At 35.0% G+C, this 20,551-nt stretch overlaps 1 protein-coding gene across 1 annotated transcript; it reads right to left on the bottom strand.

Annotated features, from left to right (window-relative positions):
- Positions 1-11,027: 11,027 nt before the first annotated feature.
- Positions 11,028-16,885, bottom strand: LOC150101540 (cytochrome P450 2A6-like). Its single transcript, XM_090399834.1, has 3 exons — positions 16,600-16,885; positions 15,728-15,915; positions 11,028-11,290 (listed from the first exon to the last, which is right to left on the bottom strand). Exons 2-3 carry the CDS (start codon positions 15,834-15,836, stop codon positions 11,142-11,144), a joined length of 258 nt encoding a protein of 85 aa, XP_090255960.1. The 5' UTR covers positions 15,837-15,915; positions 16,600-16,885; the 3' UTR covers positions 11,028-11,141.
- Positions 16,886-20,551: the final 3,666 nt, after the last annotated feature.

The raw sequence follows: 20,551 nt of genomic DNA, 5'->3' as shown, positions 1-20,551 counted from the left end.
GCCATCTACTGTCTTGATGCTGTTTACAACTTTTCGTGAGTGGGATACATAAAAAGTCATGCGTTAAAACTTTGTAAAGAGGATAATCGAACATTAAACAAACAATATCTCTTTTAAGCCATACTCTGAGCATAAAAGGCAGAAGGCTGAGTTAAGCGAATTGTGTTTGAAGGAAGCGGAAGCTCTTTTCGTGAAGGTAAAACGTTGCAAATCGTGGATGCTTGTAATGTCTCAAATATATCATCTAGACGATTTCACGTGGGAAAGAATTATTGGAAAGCTTGAAGAAGGCCACAGAATTTCTAATATTGTCAGAGAGGTTCGGACTCTCACATAGTCCGAACCTCTCTGAGAATGAGTGAGAATACAAATGTGATTATTACAATACAGCTGAAGAATGGCAAGGTGCATCGTGCCATGTAACAAGTCCCCTGTTTGTAAGATGATACGCCTAGTCGGTGCAAGTGTGTGTGTGTGTGTGTGTGTGTGGGACGATTTCACGCGGGAAAGAATTATTGGAAAGCATGAAGAAGGCCACAGAATTTCTAATATTGTTAGAGAGTTTGTAATCGCACATAAGTGAGAATAAAAATGAGATTATTACAATACAGCGGAAGAATGGTTTGAAAATAGTAAGAATGCAGAAGTCGGTTTTCTTTATTTGCATACGAATTTTTTTTTTTTTTTGTATTAACTGAGATAAAGTATTTATGTGTGCAATCATTAAATCGTCCACCAGCAAATCACGAGGCAATAATTCAACATGGATTTGGTACTTGTTAAATTTACAAAAAAAGTTTAGTCTTATATTAACATGAAAACGCAAAACTAACACAGTTTAGTTTTGCTTTTTATGTTCATGAATGACTAAATAACTCCTCTTTAATGCATTTAATGGATCAAGGTTTCTTGCAGCAATTGGTCAAACTTTCAATGGCAATATTTCTCATTTTTCTCTCTTTTTTCAGAGAGCGAAGTTAACATGGTGTTGTTGCACGACAGTCAGTTACATTCAGACATGTTTGCTGTCTGAATGTAACTGCCTTATTTATATCAAACTTATTTATATTAGAAACTAATAAAAATTTTAGAAGGTTCAACAGTAACGTTTCTTTAAAACACCTTTTTTTTAAACTAAGCTTAGTCCAACTGTAGCACAAATCTAAATTAACTCAGAAAACACTGTTTTCTGCTGCTTTCTTTATTGACTGGTCACTAGATAATTGTCCCATTAGCGGCATTCCTGGTAGGTAGTTGACTGTGAACAAATACAATCTGCAGACATAAATATCTACTGTAGGAGAAGGAAGACAACAGGAAAAGTACTCAGGATGTCCCTTTCCCTTGTTTTGCTTCATAGAAATTTTCAGTAACTACTTCATAATACGGTTAAGGTTAATTTCATTCCATGAGTAGATTTGTTTTATTGGAGATTCGAATGCATCGACAGATATCTTGCCTTTCTTTAGATAATTAGTTAAAACTGTGAGCATATACTTTATAAATAATGGTGTAACAACTTTAATATAATGTGTTGTTTCCATGAAAACATTAATGTGTAGGTTACGGAGTACGAGATAATTTTGCTTTCACACACACTATGTTTTGAGTCCATATAATCCCACGAGAATTAATTTGTAATAAAATGAGGACGTATTAGAGCTGTTGTACAAATTGAATTAGAATTCATCAATAGTCACTGACGGGATATCAGCAAGTGTACTAAAAGAATGTTCAGCTGAACTGGAGATTCCTATGACCAGGCTGTTTAATATGAGTCTCAGAACAGCGATGTTTCCCCAGGAATGGAAGGAATGTATAACAATTCCATTGCACAACGATGGTGCAAAGACCGATGTACCAACTATCGACTAATTAGTATCTCAGGAGCGGTGGTGAAGATTTTGGAAAAATTAATCAGGAACGTCATTCAAAATGGGTGGTCAATGACTGTCTACTTTACAATGAACAACACGGGTTTACTAAGGGAAGGTCATCTTTTAGCAACTTGCTCACATTTTATAACAATGATGCCATTCAATTAAACAAGGAGAATGGATACACCAGGATACGTTTGGATTTTGCAAAGGTTTAGACAGAATACAGCATGGTAGCCCGTTCAATAAATTGGAAAATATGGGTTTGGGTTATTAAATATTAGCGTGGATAAGAGGATGGTGGACTGCAGATATCAAAAACTGGTATATAGGGATGTGCGTCTGCAAATATTTAAGGCTAACCAGCGGTGTATCACAAGCATCATTGCTTGGTAAACTGTAATTCAATCTGTATGTACATTAATGATATTGAGAAGGATTTCACAAGCGGCATACAGCTATTTGCTGATGATACAGCTATTTGCTGATGATGTAAAAATAGGTAAAGTAATCAGGAATTCTGAGGATATGCAGTGCTTGCAGAATGATTTGAATAGACTGGAATTGTGATCACGAGGAAATGGATGTCAGTTCATTGTCATTAAATCTAAAGTCATGCACTTTGGCGTGAATATCTAGGTATCCATTGTCGTATTATTGCGATTATGCTTGAAGAAACTGACGAGGCCAGAGATCTTGGAGTGTTAGCAGATAGGAAGTTGAAGTTCAGGGGCCATGTGGAAAAGATTGGAAATACAACTCAAAAGATAATTGCAATGCTGGAACGAATGTTCACATCTAAAGATAACGATGTTATTTTTTTCTCTTTACAAAGCCTTGATAAGATATTACGTGGACTATTGTGCGCAGGTCGTGATTCACATATATTGAAGAGAGTGCAAAGGAGAGGGATAAATGTGATATACAGAATTAAAAATGATATACAGAATTTCAATTAATGGAATTTTTCCTGATTTATGGAGGGTGGGGGAAGGACAAGAGGGCATGAATGGAAGCTGAGAATCAATGCTCATAAGAAGGGATGAAGGCTAGATTTTGAATGGATTTCCATTGTATGTTGTGAGTGCAAGTAGTGTAAATGAATTCAAGTATAAGTTTGATAGCTGGTGTGTGTGTAGTATGTGGCTTCCCTCGACGAGTCTTTGGGTCCATGGAGGTTTTTCCTCTTTTTTTATCATTATATTATTTCTCAGATAAATTACATAAAATTTCTTTATTTATTTATCTAAAATTTATAATATACATAAAATTATAATTTTTAAAAATTTTTTAATATTTATAATACATTACATGAACAGGATTGTGCATAACAGATATTTGCACATACATAATATTTTTTAAAATAATAATAACAATCACAAAATAATTGTTTACACAACGTATATTATGTGCAGATACAGAAGAGGTTGTTCAGTTAATTAGTGCCCTTTTCGTTAAACGCTATCAGCCTGGTGAACGCAACATTGAGCTCACTGTTACCCCTTCACTAGATGAAGACACGCAGGTGCGTGAGGCCGAGGTATTAGAACTGCTGCACAAACTGAATAAGAATTCAGCAATAGGGACTGATGGGATATCAGCACGTCTGCTAATAGAGTGTTCAGCTGAAGTGACCAATCCTTTGACCAAGATGTTTAAAATGGGTCTCAGAACAGGTAATATTCTGCAGGAAGAGAAGGAATGCATTGTAATTCCATTGCACAAGAGTGATGCAAAGACCGATGTATCCAACTATCGACCAATTAGTATCTCAGGAGTGGTGGTGAAGATTTTGAAAAAATTGGACAGGGCAGGCATTCAGAAATGGGTTGACAGTGAATATCTGCTTTGCAATGAACAGCATGGGTTTACTAAGGGAATATGATGTTTTAGCAACTTTCTCACATTCTACAACAATGTTACCATTAAACTAGACAAGGGGAATGAATACACCATGATCATTTTGAATTTTGCTAAGGATTTTGACAGAATATAGCATGGTATATCTTCCTGCTGCATAAATTGGAAAAACTGGGTTTGGTTATACAGTATTAGCATGGATAAGAAGATGCATGACTGATAGATATCAAAAAGTGGTATATGGGGGTTCTGGGTCTGCATGGTTTAAGGTAACAAGTGGTGTTCCACAAGGATCAGTGCTCGGTCCACTGTTATTAATTATGTGCATTAATGATATTGGGAAATATTTGACAAGTGATATACAGTTATTTGCTGATGATGCAAAGATAGGCAGGATAATCTTGAATGCTGCTGATATGCAGTCTTTGCAGAATGATTTGAACAGGATGGAATTGTGGGCATGGGAAAATGGGTGTCACTTCAATGTCAGTAAATGCAAGGTTATTCACTTCGACATAATTAGATATCCAATATAGTATTATATTGGTGGGATTAGGCTAGAAGAAACTGATGAGGGTAGGGATCTCGAGTGTTAATAGTGTTAATAATAATATTTTTTAAATATAAATAATATTCATTGCTAGAATATTTACATATATATGTACAATAGTTATCTTGAGTATAATTTTACAAACTTTTTCTACATTGGATTTCAGTTAATAATTTTAATAATACTCTTTGCCTCTATATTATGCATTTACAACACATGTTCTAATATTAACAGTGATAATTATATAGAATGTTTTTTTAGTGAATAACTAATATAATAATAATAATTTGGGAGTCATTTCTGATTTCATCCTCGAAGCTTTGCAGAGCTTATCTGAGGAAGATAATAGCTGCGGTGGTTTCGTGGTTATGTTTCGATACTGGTCGCAAGCGAGGTGTTCATTTTACTGTTTGTTGGTACGTGATTGCAAGACTTCAACTGCTATTACACAGATTAACTTTGCAAGTAGGGTTGGATTTGGACATGATGTGTTTATTTGTGTCCTTATAGTGGTGTTTGTTTGAGATGGGTTTGTAATAGGTGTGAGTGTGCGTGCGTGCGTGCGTGCGTGTGTGTGTGTGTGTGTGTGTGTGTGTGTGTGTGTGTGTGTGTGTGTGTGTGTGTGTGTGTGTGTGTGTGTGTGTGTGTGTGTGTGTGTGTGTGTGTGTGTGTGTGTGTGTGTGTGTGTGTGTGTGTGTGTGTGTGTGTGTGTGTGTTTTGCGTTTTCCTCCCAATAGTAACCCTACCAGGAGGTCATTTATTCCTACATGCTCCATTTCATTACAATGTTTATATTACATGTAGCTTATAACTAGTACTGATTAATATTTATATTTATATTTTGGTACCAATTTTCGTATTTACATTTAGATTTTTATATATACATATATTAACACTATACAGTATAATTCACATAATAACAGTATTTATGTTAGATCACAGTCCCTGGATCTAACATAAGTTGATTTTATTAGCAAATTTAATTAATTCTATGTAAAACGTTTTGATAAGTCTTGAGACTGGCCACTTGTCTCCGGAAGTGATGATGTGTTGTATTAGGGGCATCTGGATGGAGTCCAATAGCTGACAGTCTTAAAGTATGTGGTCAACAGTCTCTTGAAGGTGTGGAGTGCAAATGCACGATGGTGATTCCAGGATATGGAATCTGTGTAAGTGGTGTCTTGGTTTTCAATGTCCCGTTAGTGGCGTGGTTAAACATGAAGAAATGATGTGTCATTTAAGCCTAAGTCTGTTTCTGATGCTAGGAAAGAATTCTTTTGTTGTTGATGTTTTCCATTCTTATTCCCACATGTCTAAGCTTTTCTCTTCTGCAACTTTTTTTTTAATTGCTGATTTCTAAAATTTCTGCTAACTTGTTTCTAGCCATTCGTTTCTAACTGCTTCTTTTGCCAATTGATCCGCTCTCTCTCTCTCTCTCTCTCTCTCTCTCTCTCTCTCTCTCTCTCTCTCTCTTTCTCTCTCTCGTTTCCTGCTATTCCAGTATGCGCTTTCACCCAGCATAATTTGATTTCCCATCCCTCTAGAGTGAGATTTCGAACCAGATTTCTTGTCTCTTCTATCAATGCGATATGGTTGTTCTGTTTTTTTTTCTGTGCCGTCTATAGTGCTTCTACTATCGCTGTAAATTGTTTCTGTCATTTGCTGAGAGGTGTTGAGATCTAATTCCTGGACATATGTGAGTGACTGAACTATAGCAAGATGTCTGCTTGATTGCTGTCTAGAACAGTGTTCTTGTATAATGGACTGTCTGTTGTATGCAATGAACGAAAAACCGGCGTTCCTTTCGGTTTTGCTTCCGTCAATGTATATTTGGAATTCGTCACTTTCAGAGCTTTCCTTCTCCTTAATATTTGTTTTCTTTGCTGGGTGAGGCCACTCACTGTAGTGAAGCGGACGTTCGTAGCAATTTGGATCGATGTTGTAACTTTCGATATATCTTCCGGAAGTGACTTCATATATAAGAGATAATTCTTGTATTTTCATGCCGATCGGTGTTAGAGCTGCAATAACGCAATCTGCCGCGAAAGATATTGTCCTGCATCCTTTAATTATGTGTGTGGCTATAAGGCGTTGAACTCTGTATAGTTTTTGTCGGTTAATCTTTGATTTTAGTGAAATGTTTCCAGGCAGGTGCAGCATAACATATCAGTGGTAGTATAGCATCGGTATATATATCGATGCTATACTACCACTTTTTCAGCGCTCGTTGGCCTAATCCCCACTTTATCCTTGCCGACTTAACTAGGAGGTTTACTATTTGTAACCTTTTTCGGCAACATATGAGATGTCCTTACTGAAGGTGAATTTTCCTCTATTGTTACTCCCAGGTATTTTAGCTCACTGGCTACCTCGAGAACTTGTCCGTTTAGGAAGACATTTAGAGGTTGTTTTGAATTTTTTTCGTGAGATATGGAGCACTTTAGACTTGGTGCCATTGAATGTCACTTTCTTCTCGCGTACCCACTCTGCAATTTTAAAGAGTTCTTCGTTGGCCGTAACTTCTAACTGTATGCCGTCGCTTCCCAGAATCATTATCATCGGCGAAGGCTGTGACTTTTGTTTCAGTAGTCACAGGAAGTCTAAAAAGCGACTCGAACTGTATGTTCCAGAAACCTGGCCCAAAGCAGGCACCTTGCGGACAGCCTCGTTTGACTTTTTTCGTTTCAGTTGTGGTTTTTAGTGTCACCGTTGTTCTTCAGTCTGAAAAATATTTTTTAGTAAGGCAGAGTAAGTTTTTAGGGCATTTAAAATCTATTAATTGATTATGGCTGGCCACCAAGCAGCATAGAAGGCTCCTTGTACATCAAGTGAGATCAGTAGCACGTCTTTTTTTGGCTATAGACTGTGTTCTGCAAACTGTTTGGTGGGCTTAATTGGGCTTAATGTAGGATAATCCTGAAGCAGACGAAAGGTGGCTTCTTTGATACTTCAAATTTCCAACGACCAGGATGGTGATCTCACACCTGGTAAAGAAATGTTCTCTCGCAGTTATTAAAACATCGTGTGAATCTGTGAATTAGGGAATAATTGAACTGAGTCTTCAAATATGCATGAGGACTCTATTTGGCTCGCTTACGGTATCTGTTATGAATAAAGGAAGGAATTAAATAAACAAAGCACAGTTGATAATAATCACCTGAAGTACGTGTATAACTTAGGTATAACTTCGGTAAGCAATCGAGCTCATTGAAGTTAACCCTCTCATGCACATGTCCACTGTGGTGGACAGCTTATATTGATTTTGTAATCACCATTTCAGAAATTCGTGCATGAGCGAGTTAAAGAACAAATAAAAATCTTTATCATAAAATCTTATTGCTCTCCCTTTAGAAATTTCTAAATTAATTTTAGAAATTCAGTAACAGTCCACTTCCATGCTAACTGTAATGCTCTCAATGAAACAGAATCATCTCATTTATATCCTGCCCATGAAAAAATATAATGAAATAGTTTGAAATAGTTGAAGTGAATGCTTTATGGACCTTTAAGCTTCTTGAGCAGGTTTTGAACAAAGGCTAAATGTTTAACAGATTTCTCTCTCTCTCTCTCTCTCTCCTAACATTTATAATTGAATTGCTAGTGTTCTCTCTCTAGTTTCCCATCTACGTTCACTGCAATGACTGCAGCAATCTATCCGTCACATTTTCTAGAAGCGTAAAAGCGATCAAAGGGAATTCTGACCATTCTTTTTGTAAGCCTATCATGAGGTTCTGGACTGCTGTGGGGCAAATATCCCTTTACCCCTTCTGATGCTCTAATTCATTCGAGAAAAGTCCAATTAGGTTGATATCAGAGCTGTGTTCGGATGTTCAGGCATGGGCAACTTTTCCTAGTTCGGGGGCCAAATTATTTAATTTAATATTAAATGAATTAAAACAAGTTGCTACCTCATATTTCATTTATTTATAATATAATGCTTTGGTATAATGCTCTACATAAATATTATAATATAATGAATGACATAACAATTTAATGTGAAGATTTCCCTTGTAGTTCAACTACGAGACTATCAATATTATTTAAGGATAATCGCATAGAATTTTCGAGGTTGTCTTCCGTTATTCTTGTCCGAATTTTTGATTTATTGTATTTCATCCTCGAAAAAACTGTTCACACATATATGTGCTGCCGAAAAGACAAATGATTTTTCTTGAAAAGGTGCGTAAATTTGTATATTTTTCTTCCACCAAATAAAATTTATAAAAATCCGTCAAAGGCGGATTTAGTGCTAAATTGTGATTTTAGCACTAAATCCGTCTGAAACTCAATAAGTTCCATCTGTAAGTTTTCTGGCACATTATTTACATCAATTCAGGCACTGAACAAAGCACAACACCAACGCAAGTACCCGAACTGACACGTTGTAACACGTTTACAAACGCCGCTAGTCGAAGTGAGAAAAATACCTTGGTTGGAGAAAACATGGTGTGTTTTGCGCAAGTCATATGACGTCAGCTTAATGTGAGTTAGTAGAACACACCATGTTTTCTCCCACCATGAATCAGACAAACTTCTCTGAAATAGATTAGGGCTGTATCAAAAGAAGTAGAGGGCCGGATCCGGTCGCGGATTGCCAATATGTGATCTACACAAACCACGCATTAACAACAGCAGGCTTATGACACGGTGCATTGTCTTCCTGAAAGAGAGAATGGTCAGTTCCTTACAAACGCCACAAAGTAGGAAGCATTGCATTGTCTAGAATGTGCAGATACATCTCGGAGTTCAATACTCGTGGCACCACAAACAGAGATCCCAGGTAAATTCAGGAAAAACAGGATCATACATCATACCACCACCTCTGAATTTCATAGTACGGATTATACACAAGAGACGTTAATCGGGCATCTGTCACACCCACCTTTACAACAGTTCATCTGCTTGGCAAGATGTAAATCGTTGCTCCATAACACAGCTTTACAAACTTCAACCTTCCACTGTACACACACTCTTTGCATCACTGAACGCCACATTACACGACGTTGGCTCGTCGTGTAATGTGGCGCTTGAATTTTGCAAACTTAACAAGGACACCAATGTTGCGGGTCTCGGTTCTAAATGTTTTTATGTAGATTCGTTGTGCAGTCGATGCGTAACTTTAAATTCAACTGTCGTCCGACGAAGGCTGGTTTTTATATATTATCCTCCATAACATCTTAAGTAACTTTCTGTGAATGTGGTGGGTCGTCACTACTGATAGCACTTGCAATTGAATCCCTGAAATTCCATCTCGGAATATTATCAGTGATTATTAACCTAGAAAGGCCGAAGAGATAGGCCTGCAACATGGCATCCTATCACAGCGCCTCTTTAAAACTCCATCAGTTCTCTTCTTCCATTCCGCACATACACACACATTTGCACCGATTGGTATATTCAGTGTATATTCTGCCCTTATCAGATGAAAACAAAGACAGAGAAGAGCTTTATTAATTTAAAGTCTTTGTTAATCAGGAGGTAGAATTTGGCGATGGTTTGAGATGCCTATTCACATGTGATCTGAATATGGTTGTTGAAGCTTAGTTTTTTGTCCAGCAGTACTCCAAGATATTTGATTTCTGCTTGCCATGGAAGATTAGTATTAAACAGTTGGGAGATAAGTGTTGGGAGACACTAATCTTCTAGTGAAGAGCACAGTTGTATTCTTCTGTGGATTAACTTATAATTTCTATTTGGTGAACCAGCGTTCAAGTTTTAGAAGGTTTTCTTGAAATATTTTGACTAAATGTGTGGATAAAGTGATCTAGCTAATAGAGCGGTGCCATCTGCATTGAGGGGCTTGATGGATGACGTGTGATTATGCGAATATCTGCCATACAGACTGAAAACAGAATCGGAGCCAGTAAGAATCCTTGTGGCTAAAATACGACGGTGAGTTGAAACCGTTCCATTCCTATAACAACATAATTTGTTGTTATAGGAATTGTTATTGGAAGTCTTATTTATAAATCATTTTATATTATATTAAATAGGTAAAATAAACTGCAAAAAATTAGAACAAAATTACAAAATAGAAAGTATTAAACTGTTTTATATTCATTCAGTTTTTGTTTTTCTATTTAAACATATATTATATGTAAGTTTCCAGTCTTTAATTTCTTATATGAACCTTTTTAGTTAAAGTATGTTGTCTGTACGCAATGATAAAAAAAGTAACGTCTGCTATAAAAATTCAACATATTATTGTAGGAGTACACAATCACACAATATTATGCAATTACTATTATTATTACGCAGTTTTTAAAGAAAATAAGCGATAGGCGAAAAGTTAATTATACGGTATAAGCTATTACATGTATTGTTTACTCATTTTTATTCCCGTCATTCGTTTTTCATAATTATTAATTTTTAATTAATTATATATTAACATACATTAACTTATGTAATAATTATTATTAATAATGAATAAACTATTAAACATGCTAATGATTCTTTATAGCCTGAATTAAGAGAAAGTGTTTATATAGTACATAAACCTAAACAACGCTGGATTTCAATATTATGATAATGAATGCTGATAAGAACTCCAGTATCCTTTTTTTGAAATTTCATTTTTATGATTCTCCGCAGTCATTACTTTAAATTAAAAGACATAAATAATTCTTTGAAACATTTGGAGGATTCATTAGAATTATTTATGTCTTTAAAGCAATTCCTACTAGAAAGACTACAAACTATTAAATGTACAGTTTATAAATATGGCCATAGAATTAATACAAGCAAAATATTTAAAATTTAGATTATTTATGCATTTCTTGTATTTAAATTTCTTTCACAGGTTCCTCATTGATCACGCACTGACAGTTATCTTGGTTTTAAGCAGAGATTCTGTTTCATAGGCAAAAAAAAGCATGCAGCATGTCGACGTTCATATTTGGTCTCCCTCCTCCTGGTGATTTCACCACAAAGTGTTGTAATATTGAGGATGCGTACATGAAGATACTCATATAGGCAGCTCCTTCTCCTGGACAATTTCGTTTTCCTATAAAATAAAGGGAAAAATCAGGATTTATTATATTTCCTAATCATTCAGGTCAAAGGCCAGAAAAATGTCAACCGAGGAAAAAAGTATCCTCCTGTTCCATAGTCATACATATCAAAGGGTGGGGAAGATTAAACCAAAAATGAAACAAATAATATGTAGGAGACATAAAACAGTAGAATAATGTAAAGCAAGGGTCTTCAACCTTTCAGACAGTGCGGGCCGGATTAAAACTTTCAATGAAGCTGCGGGCCACTAAGCTATACTGCGGTATTTAGAATTGTAAGATGCTTTCCAGATTCACAAGGAAGGCTGTGCATTTGATACTTTATATAAAATCATATAAAAATAAACAAACTCAGCTTTATTAGCGTAATTCGGAGTCGGGTGCATGATAAGTAAATACAATCAATACTTGAAAAAAGATAATTTAATGAAGAAAACATCATTCTTTACAATGTCCATGGGAAACTTGGCAATGCCTTTCCTTGACCAGCTTGTCGATGTTAGCATCAGTGTTGGAAGTCACGTTGCGCAGAGCATAGTTCTCGAGATGTTAGTCCTTAATCTGAGTTCTTGTCTTGCACTTCACATGCTTCATTCTGGAGAAGAACTGCTCATATAAGTATGTGCTTCCTGACAAAACGCATTCCTTCAAAAGCATGCAGGCGAAGATTAGAGAATATGTCCTCAGAAATGTAGTCTTTGTAAAATGTAAGCAAGGGCACATTGAATAATTTTTCTCTCAAAGAAAAGTTGTTTTGGAGTTCAACCATGAACTGAGCCTGGCATTTCGGCAGCATTGACACTGAATGGCATTGAAAATAAATCTAAAGAAGAACTGTTAGTTAGGAAAATCACTAAATCTCACTGCAAACGCACTTCGCAACACGGCTAATTTTGCAACGTGTTCTTCAAGAGACGAACAGTTAAACTAAAGGAGAAGCTGAAAATGAGTTGTCTTTTTTTTACGAGATGTGCCTCCCAAAGTTTAAGCTTGGCCACAAAACCTTTGATGTGCTCAAACAGAGTGTGTACCAGTTGATCTTTGGATTATAGCCGGGTGTTTAGGTCATTCATATGCAACAAGATGTCGGTCACAAAGGGAAAGTCAGTCATACACTTCGAATCGTTGAATTCCGCGGCTTCCTCTTGGTGTGCATGAACTGCTGTATTTCGCTCCTTAAGTCAAAGATTCTTTTAAGAACCTTCCCTCTGTTCAACCAAGGCACATCACTATAATAAACCATATCGCAGTGATCTGCTTCGCACTCTTCGGTCAAACAGTCTTGGAATTGAAGATGATTCAATCCTCTTGCCCTAATAATGTTGACGACAGTTACAATAACTTTAATGACATTCTCAAATCCAATAGTTTTTGCGCACAAATTCTCCTGGTGGATTAAACATTGGTAATGGACGAAATCGTTTCCTTCTAGTTCCGGTTCTTTCCGTAGCAGAGCTACAAACTCTTCGTTCATTCCCACCTTAGCAGGGTAACCATCAGTTACCACACCCTCGAGGTTGGTTAAGCTGAGGTCAAAACGCTGGAGCATTTTCTTGGCGGCTTCAGGAATATCAGTGCCTTTCGTTGGTCCCTTCATAGGTACGAGAGCTAGCAGTTCTTCTGTCACAGTGAATTGTTGATCAATGCCTCGGACAAAGATAGACAGTTGTGCTGTATCCTTCACATCTGTGCTCTCATCTAAAGCAAGTGAATATGACTTATATTCGGACGACCGTTTTTTTAAAGTTCCTTCAATGTCATTGGCAAGTTATTAGACACGTCGTGCTACAGTTATCTCAGACAAGCTCGATTTTTTAAACACTTCCTTATTATTTAGGCACAACATTTCCCCAGTGGAGAGGAGACACTCTTTCACAAACTCGCAGTCCAAGAAAGCTTTTGATTTTTTTAGCAATTGTTTCAGCTATTACATAACTTTGACGCGCTCTTTGCTCTCATCCATCTGCCTTTTAAACGTACCGTTCTGGCATTTTAAATCAATTTGGAGACGGTATTCACTTTGTCCACACAAAGCTGCCTTTGAAGGTGATCGAAGTGGGACGCATGCTTTGTCTCATTGTGTCAAGGTATATTGTATTTTTTTAATACTAACACTGACTCACGACAAATTAAACACACTGGCTTATCGTCGATCGGCACAAAAAAGTAGAAATTGGTTCACTTTTCATTAAAAACCCGACAAGAATCACTTCATTTACGCTTTTTACTCGTAGATGCCATAGAGATGGAAGGCGAACACAAAAAATGATCCGAAATTGGCGTGTAACGGTTATTATCCACTGAATATGTCTCACACTAATGGAAAAAGTCTTTCAATATAAAACAACAATAGGCTAGCAGACACGACAAACCTGCGTGCGCTTATACACGAATATCACACTGTTCACAACTGATCTCATCCAGAGTCGACTGACTCTGGATGAGATCCTCTTGTATTTATATGAAACTAACGAAGTATCGAGAACCTTCGAGATGTATCTGGAAGCACTAGACAGCGCACTCGAACGAACTACTGCTTCAGCCATCCACCTGCGACGTTAGTACTAGTACTTAAATACCTCTTGGCACTGGTAGATGGCTGAAGAAGCATGTCTATTTCATATTTATTTTTATAGGATTTTATGTAAAGTATCAAATGCACAGCGTTCTTTGTGAATCAACCTGGAAAGCATCTTACAATTCTAAATACCACAGTATAGAATAGTAGCCCTCAGGCTTCATTTAATTATTTTTTTTATTTAATCGCGTTGAAGCTTATTTAACCATGCGCTGAAGATCCCCGATCTAAAGTATGCAAAGTACAATATTTAGTTGATGCCGTATTTTACTTCACAGTGCTTGTTGATCAGTCTAATCTCCTAAATCTTATACCAAATATGAAGGATACAATTTTCGAGTTTGTCACTTTCCTGTCTGCTCACAAGAACATGAAATATTTTAAAATTAGACATAATTATTGATATCATTAGGATATTTCTTTCATCGGAGATATTAGAAGGTGTCTTCAACAAAATTATAATTAAAATATGTGAATATTTTTCATGGTCAAAGTTTCCTATAGAGCGAGTGTAAAATAAAAGGGATAACAGACATCACATTTTTTTGCTTCACTTGGGATTTAGAGATTTTAGCTGTGTCCAAGTGGATGCAATTATGGGCGAACAGTTCAGAGTCTCTGGAAATGACATTTTTGACAGATTTTCCTATATAGCAGGAGAAATAACAAATCTCTTATAAAACAACACATGGCCTATCCTTTTCATATTTCAGCATTAATTATTCTATGTTTTGCAATCTCTTTGTGACAGTGTCATCTTATGACAAAGCTCTGTGATCTGTAATGACCTTCAGGAAAAGACTGCGAGTATTTCAATTCTAGCTGTTGAGTAATAGATAATTTTACAGCAGGTTGTTCGTGTTCACTGATGTTTGCTGTAGGCAAAAAGATTTTTAATTCTTAAAATTTCCGTTTTGGTCCTTCTTCTCTGACATGGTTTTTCAGACAATAATATTAGTGGTACACTTTAGGAACGCAAAATTACTGTAATTCTTTCCAATATCCTTCATTGTATCCATCTTGAATCAGACGTATATCCCTAACCATCGATATACTTCGGAATGAAGATAACCCTGACTAAAATACTGGTAACGGAAAAGTTTACGGATGTGCTTCTCTTTATTTTGCGACATACTTTTAGAGATTTCAGAACTCAACCATTTAGAAAACAAACAAGTGATTTATACAGTTTCATTTTTTCTTAAACCTCATTCCATCTTCTATTTAATCTGTATGATTTTATTATTCAGAATGCGTATATTACACAAAAGAAATCAGTCACGATTTCTCTCTTTCTCTTTCTTTGAATGCACGGACGCACGCACACACACACACACACACACATACGTGTGTGTGTGTGTGTGTGTGTGTGTGTGTGTGTGTGTGTGTGTGTGTGTGTGTGTGTGTGTGTGTGTGTGTGTGTGAGTGTGCTTAAAATAAAATATTCATTTGAAAATTATTTTAAAAAATAAATTAGAAAACCGAACATCAAGATTTCTTTTCCACATATAGAAAAAACACCTTGTTTAGACAACTTTGGATGTAAAAATAATATAACATGAATTATCATTGTCATAAATCATTTGATAAGATAATCAACTAAACTATAGAAAACTTGTTAAATATACCTAAACCAAATGCTAGATGAGTGTGCTTAAAATAAAATATTCATTTGAAAATTATTTTAAAAAATAAATTAGCAAACCGAACATCAAAGATTTCTTTTCCACATATAGAAAAAACACTTTGTTTAGACAACTTTGGATGTAAAAATAATATAACATGAATTATCAGAGTCATAAATCATTTGATAAGATAATCAACTAAACTATAGAAAACTTGTTAAATATACCTAAACCAAATGCTAGATAAGCATCTGACTTAAGAACTGAATTTTCCTCTTCGTTAAGAAACCTTTCAGAGCGAAATTCGGTAGGATTTTCAAACGCTTCCAGATTCATATGAACACCGTACAGGAGAGGAACCAAAAATGTTCCTTTTGGAATAAAGTGGTCTCCGATTGTCGTGTCTGCAGAAGTACTAAAAGGATAAAAAAGAGTCGTGTTACAGTACCTTGTTAACTTCGCTCTCTGAAAACAGAGAAAATGGCGCCTATCACCATTGAATGCTTCACGAAATAGTGCAAGAAACTTGATCTATTAAATGCTCGAATGAGGAATTATTTACTTGTTCGTTAACATAAAAAAGCAAAACTAATAACTGTGTTACACTGAATGATCTGATACAATAAACCAGTAGCACACCGGGAGGAAGGGAGGAGGGAGGCTGGTCCTCCCAAAAAGAAAAAGAAAAAACACGAGAAAAATTTCTAAAAATCTTTTCCTAATTAAAATTCATTTTTTATTTATTCTTTGTCATGTCTTTATTTCTATACTACTTATGAATTAGCGGTCACATAAAGTGGGAATACCTACAGTCTGGGGAATCACGGCCGCTGTGAATGCAAGGCGAACGAAGTAGTGCTCTGGTGGACCGAGCGTTACTTCGTTTTCCCGAGCAGGGCCAGAGAAAATCAAGGGTATCATGTATTAGCGATCACTGCAGATGCTCAGTCATAGGTCGCATGCAATGCGTAGTATGCGTATTCTCAAATCGTCTACTCAACTCCCCGCTCCCCCCTCAAGATTAAATCCTGAGTGCACCACTGCAATTAACTATGATAGTCTTTACGAAAAGACTTTTTTTTGTAAATTTAGTACGTACCAAATCCACGTGGGAAAATAGCCTCGTGCATTGTTGGCGGACGATTTAAGCAGTTCGGGTGTGCTAAGAATTCCCTGATTGCTTTGTAATCACACAGAATCACAATACGCTTTGATCCGAGACGAATGCTAAGAAAGAAACACTATATATAATTGTTATTTTTAACTTGGGGATACTGTAACTTCTATATAATTTCTATATATATATAGATAAAGATATTTAATGACTAAAAAACCGAGAATTAAAAGCTTTAATGATAAAAAGCAACTAGTTTCGACTTTTTACAGCCTTCCTCAAGTATCTTTTTAGGAAGAGGAAACAATAATAAAAACTGAAGATTCTAAAAAACTGAGAAGCACAGATAAATTGCAATACATGATTGAAATAAAAAACGTTGTATTAACATTCGTTGTTCTCTTTTACGTGCCATTGTTTGTTGTATGCGTGGTAGCAGACTCTCGAGAACGTCAGTACTGAATAACAGCAGTATGGCTATCAGGGATGTTATAGCTTAAATTGTTGTTTAAATATTCAAGATTAAGAACTATCTTCCTGGATTCCACTAGCTTTCTTTTAAAATTCATCATGGCAGCGGAAAATGTTTTCAGATCTATCCCAGGAAATTGAGTGACCTTGAAAATCACCATGAGGATTGTTAGAGAAGAGAATATATATATATATATATATATATATATATATATATATATATATATATATATATATATATATATATATATATATATATATATATATATATATATATATATTTATTTATTTTTCCTGTGGGGGCACAACTTGAGAACTTCAAAGAAACAATAACTGTCGCGAAATTCCTAGAGGAGTGGAATCCAACTGGTACCCTCTTCTGGATTGACGACGACAATGTGCTTCATCTGAATGATAACTCAGACTGAAACTGAACTGTTAATTTTGAATATTCATTTATATCTCTATTGTACACCCGAAAGGAAAATGTTTTTTCTTTCTCTGTAAATATATACTTATAATATGTAAATAGTCATTGTTGCCTATCGTGTAATGTTTATTTTAACAAGTTAAATAAAATTAAAAAAAAAAAAATATATATATATAGAGAGAGAGAGAGAGAGAGAGAGAGATAACAATTATTATCTTCACAACAAAAGTGCTAATCTGTAGGCGCCCGTAGAATACAAACATGCGGAGAATACAAACAATAATATCAGTAAAAATATAACATGAAATGAAATTAGGTAGCATGTTTATTTCCTTTCATCCAAAATAAAATAAATTAAAAATAATTACTTATCGTAAATAATTAATCCTATGTAATAGTAAGCAGTTCATAAGGTGACCCGTACGCGAGCTTTGATATTCGACTGTTAGTCTGAGCTGCTGTAGTTTCTAAAGAAAATTTATTTAAATGCAATGAAAAGAAAATATCTGCAGATTCAGTTGTCAGCGGACATGATCTATTCGTATTCATTTGTTTGTTATCTTTTAAACAGCGTCACAGAGGCAAAGTTTGTATAGTTCGAACTGATTAGTCCACGCTAAAACCCGAAACACAGTACCAACTAAAGAATCTTTGCATAGCATCTCGACTGATACACTTATCTGAAAGACAAAAGATTTCACAAGCCCCATAATTGTGTGCATGTATAGGCGGTCGGCGAATCATATGAAATTGTTTTCAAAATAGTCGATTTTTTTTGCGAAATTTGATGTGATATGTAGAGTAGCGTAGTATCGTAGATAATAAAAGAGATGATAAAGAATTAGCATTTTTAAATAATAAACATGTAACTTTTTCACTTGTTTCCTTGACTTTATTATCCTGATTTCTTCAACTATCACTGTTTAGGAATCAAACGAACAATAAAAAAAAAAAACCTACAGAAAATATTTTTCGATGAAGGATTAAATAAGTATAACTGTTGTAATTACTAATAACAGAATCTTCTTACAAGAAATAAATGAAATCCCTCATAATTCAGTAAATAAATTCTAAAATAAGCAATAATAATTCTAGATGTAAATGATCTTTATTGCAAATGAAATGAAATATATAAATCTGTTAGTATTACCGGTGAGAGATGTGTCCACCTTTCCAGAACAGTTTTCCATTTCATCTAGATACAGACTTAAGAAATCTTCACTCGTTCTACTCCCAGGGTTTACTCTTCGTTCCTCTACTTCCTTTCTATAATCAATTGTACTCATAATTAATTGTAATCTTAATTCTCTCATTGTTTCCCTATAGATACAGAAAACTCGATGTGCTTTACTTACATACTCTTCTCGCAAAGTTATAAAAAACATAAATATATTACCAGGAATGTTACCATTAAGTTTTTATTTTTACTGATGCAGAAGTTATGCAATCTTATTATGTGATAAAATTAATTTACTTATGTGATAAACTATTCAATTGGTTACCCTCAATGAGTGACTGGTTAGATTTGGAAGCAACTCATGCGTAAGCAGTGTTTTCAATATATATCAAAAGTGTAAAAACTTTTATAAAATGACAAAATTATGAAACTTAACAATTTCCTTACTCTATCAAGTCGCAATATTTTTGAAAAAGATGTCTATCTTTATCAAATTTCATCCATCCTAAAAATCTAAATATCTTTAGAAGCAAAGGGAAGTAAGTCAACAATCCAGCTTCACCAAAGTATCTCATAAATGCCTCCGAAATTTGAATTAATGTAGGCCATAATGGATCATCATACGGTAACCTCTTTCCGAATATCATCAGCCAGACAGTATTAAGATTAGCTTTGCTCAAGTAATCCTTATAAGCACATGGTTTGCCATTGAATTTGTGAATTATTTCCAAAAGTTCATGGACGTCTTCCTAAAAGTAAAGATTCATTTGTAATAAACTTTCATCGTTAATTTACAGAAAAGGAATTGCACTAAGCATTCAAGTAGCATTTATAATTGAGAAGTCTATTATATACTGTATTAGAAATTCATAAATTGTTTTGGAAGCAGCGAGTCATATGTTTTAACAATGAAAGAATACTTTTGCTTTGATAAGTTTCGAAGTTTCGAACAAAGACAGATTCTTTATAGATATATTAACAAGTTTTCCTTTTTTCTCGTATACTTATCAAGTTTACAATAACCTCCTATGAAAAATTATTAAAAATGAAATAGAAATATTTGGTTATCATGGAAACAAATTTATTATTTTGATAATAAAATATTAAAAAATGTAATTAATAAAATGATGATCACTTTATTTGCGCACATGAACTTCTCTGGAAAATGAAGACTTTCCTAAGCCAATGTTCCTCATTAGATACATAGAAAATCTTCTTTGCTCTTCCCACTCCTTTCCATTTTTTGTGGGAAACCCTTAACAAATAAGAAAAAATAAAAATAAAAAAACGCATTGCCTTACGCTAATTTTAGTCGTGCATATAATAAGTATTTAATAAATTTATAGGAATCTAGTAATTAGTTCAGTGGACTGGAGCTAACGATATTTAATTATTTAATTCATGTTTATTATTATTATTATTATTATTATTATTATTATTATTATTATTATGAAGAGAAACCTGAAGGGAGTCATGGACTCATCGAAGGAGGCGATATACTACAGGCATCAGTTATCATCTTTATTTTTGAATTCATTTACACTGCTTGCGCTCACAACATCCAATGGTAATGCATTCCAATCACCAATTGAGAGAAGAATCTCCCCACCCCCCCACCTTTCTTAGCGGCATTCATTCTCAGCTTCCAATTATATCCTCTCGTCCTTTTCCCCCTTTCATACATTAAAAAATTTCCATTTAATGAAAACCTGTATGACTCTTTCAGAAATTTGTAAGTCTCAATCATATCACCCCTCTTTTTCCTGTTTGCTACTGCCTGCATTCTACAAATTCTCAATCTGTCTTTATAATCACTATTCCACAACTCTGATATCATTTATAACTCTCTCCAATATTAC

Source organism: Typopeltis vanoorti, chromosome 11 (assembly GCF_054136105.1).
Source record: "Typopeltis vanoorti isolate ZY-2024b chromosome 11, IOZ_Tvanoo_1.0, whole genome shotgun sequence".
NCBI classification, from domain to species: domain Eukaryota; kingdom Metazoa; phylum Arthropoda; class Arachnida; order Uropygi; family Thelyphonidae; genus Typopeltis; species Typopeltis vanoorti.
The sequence above is the reverse complement of the archived record's forward strand: the minus strand, read 5'-3'. Positions and strand labels throughout refer to the sequence as shown.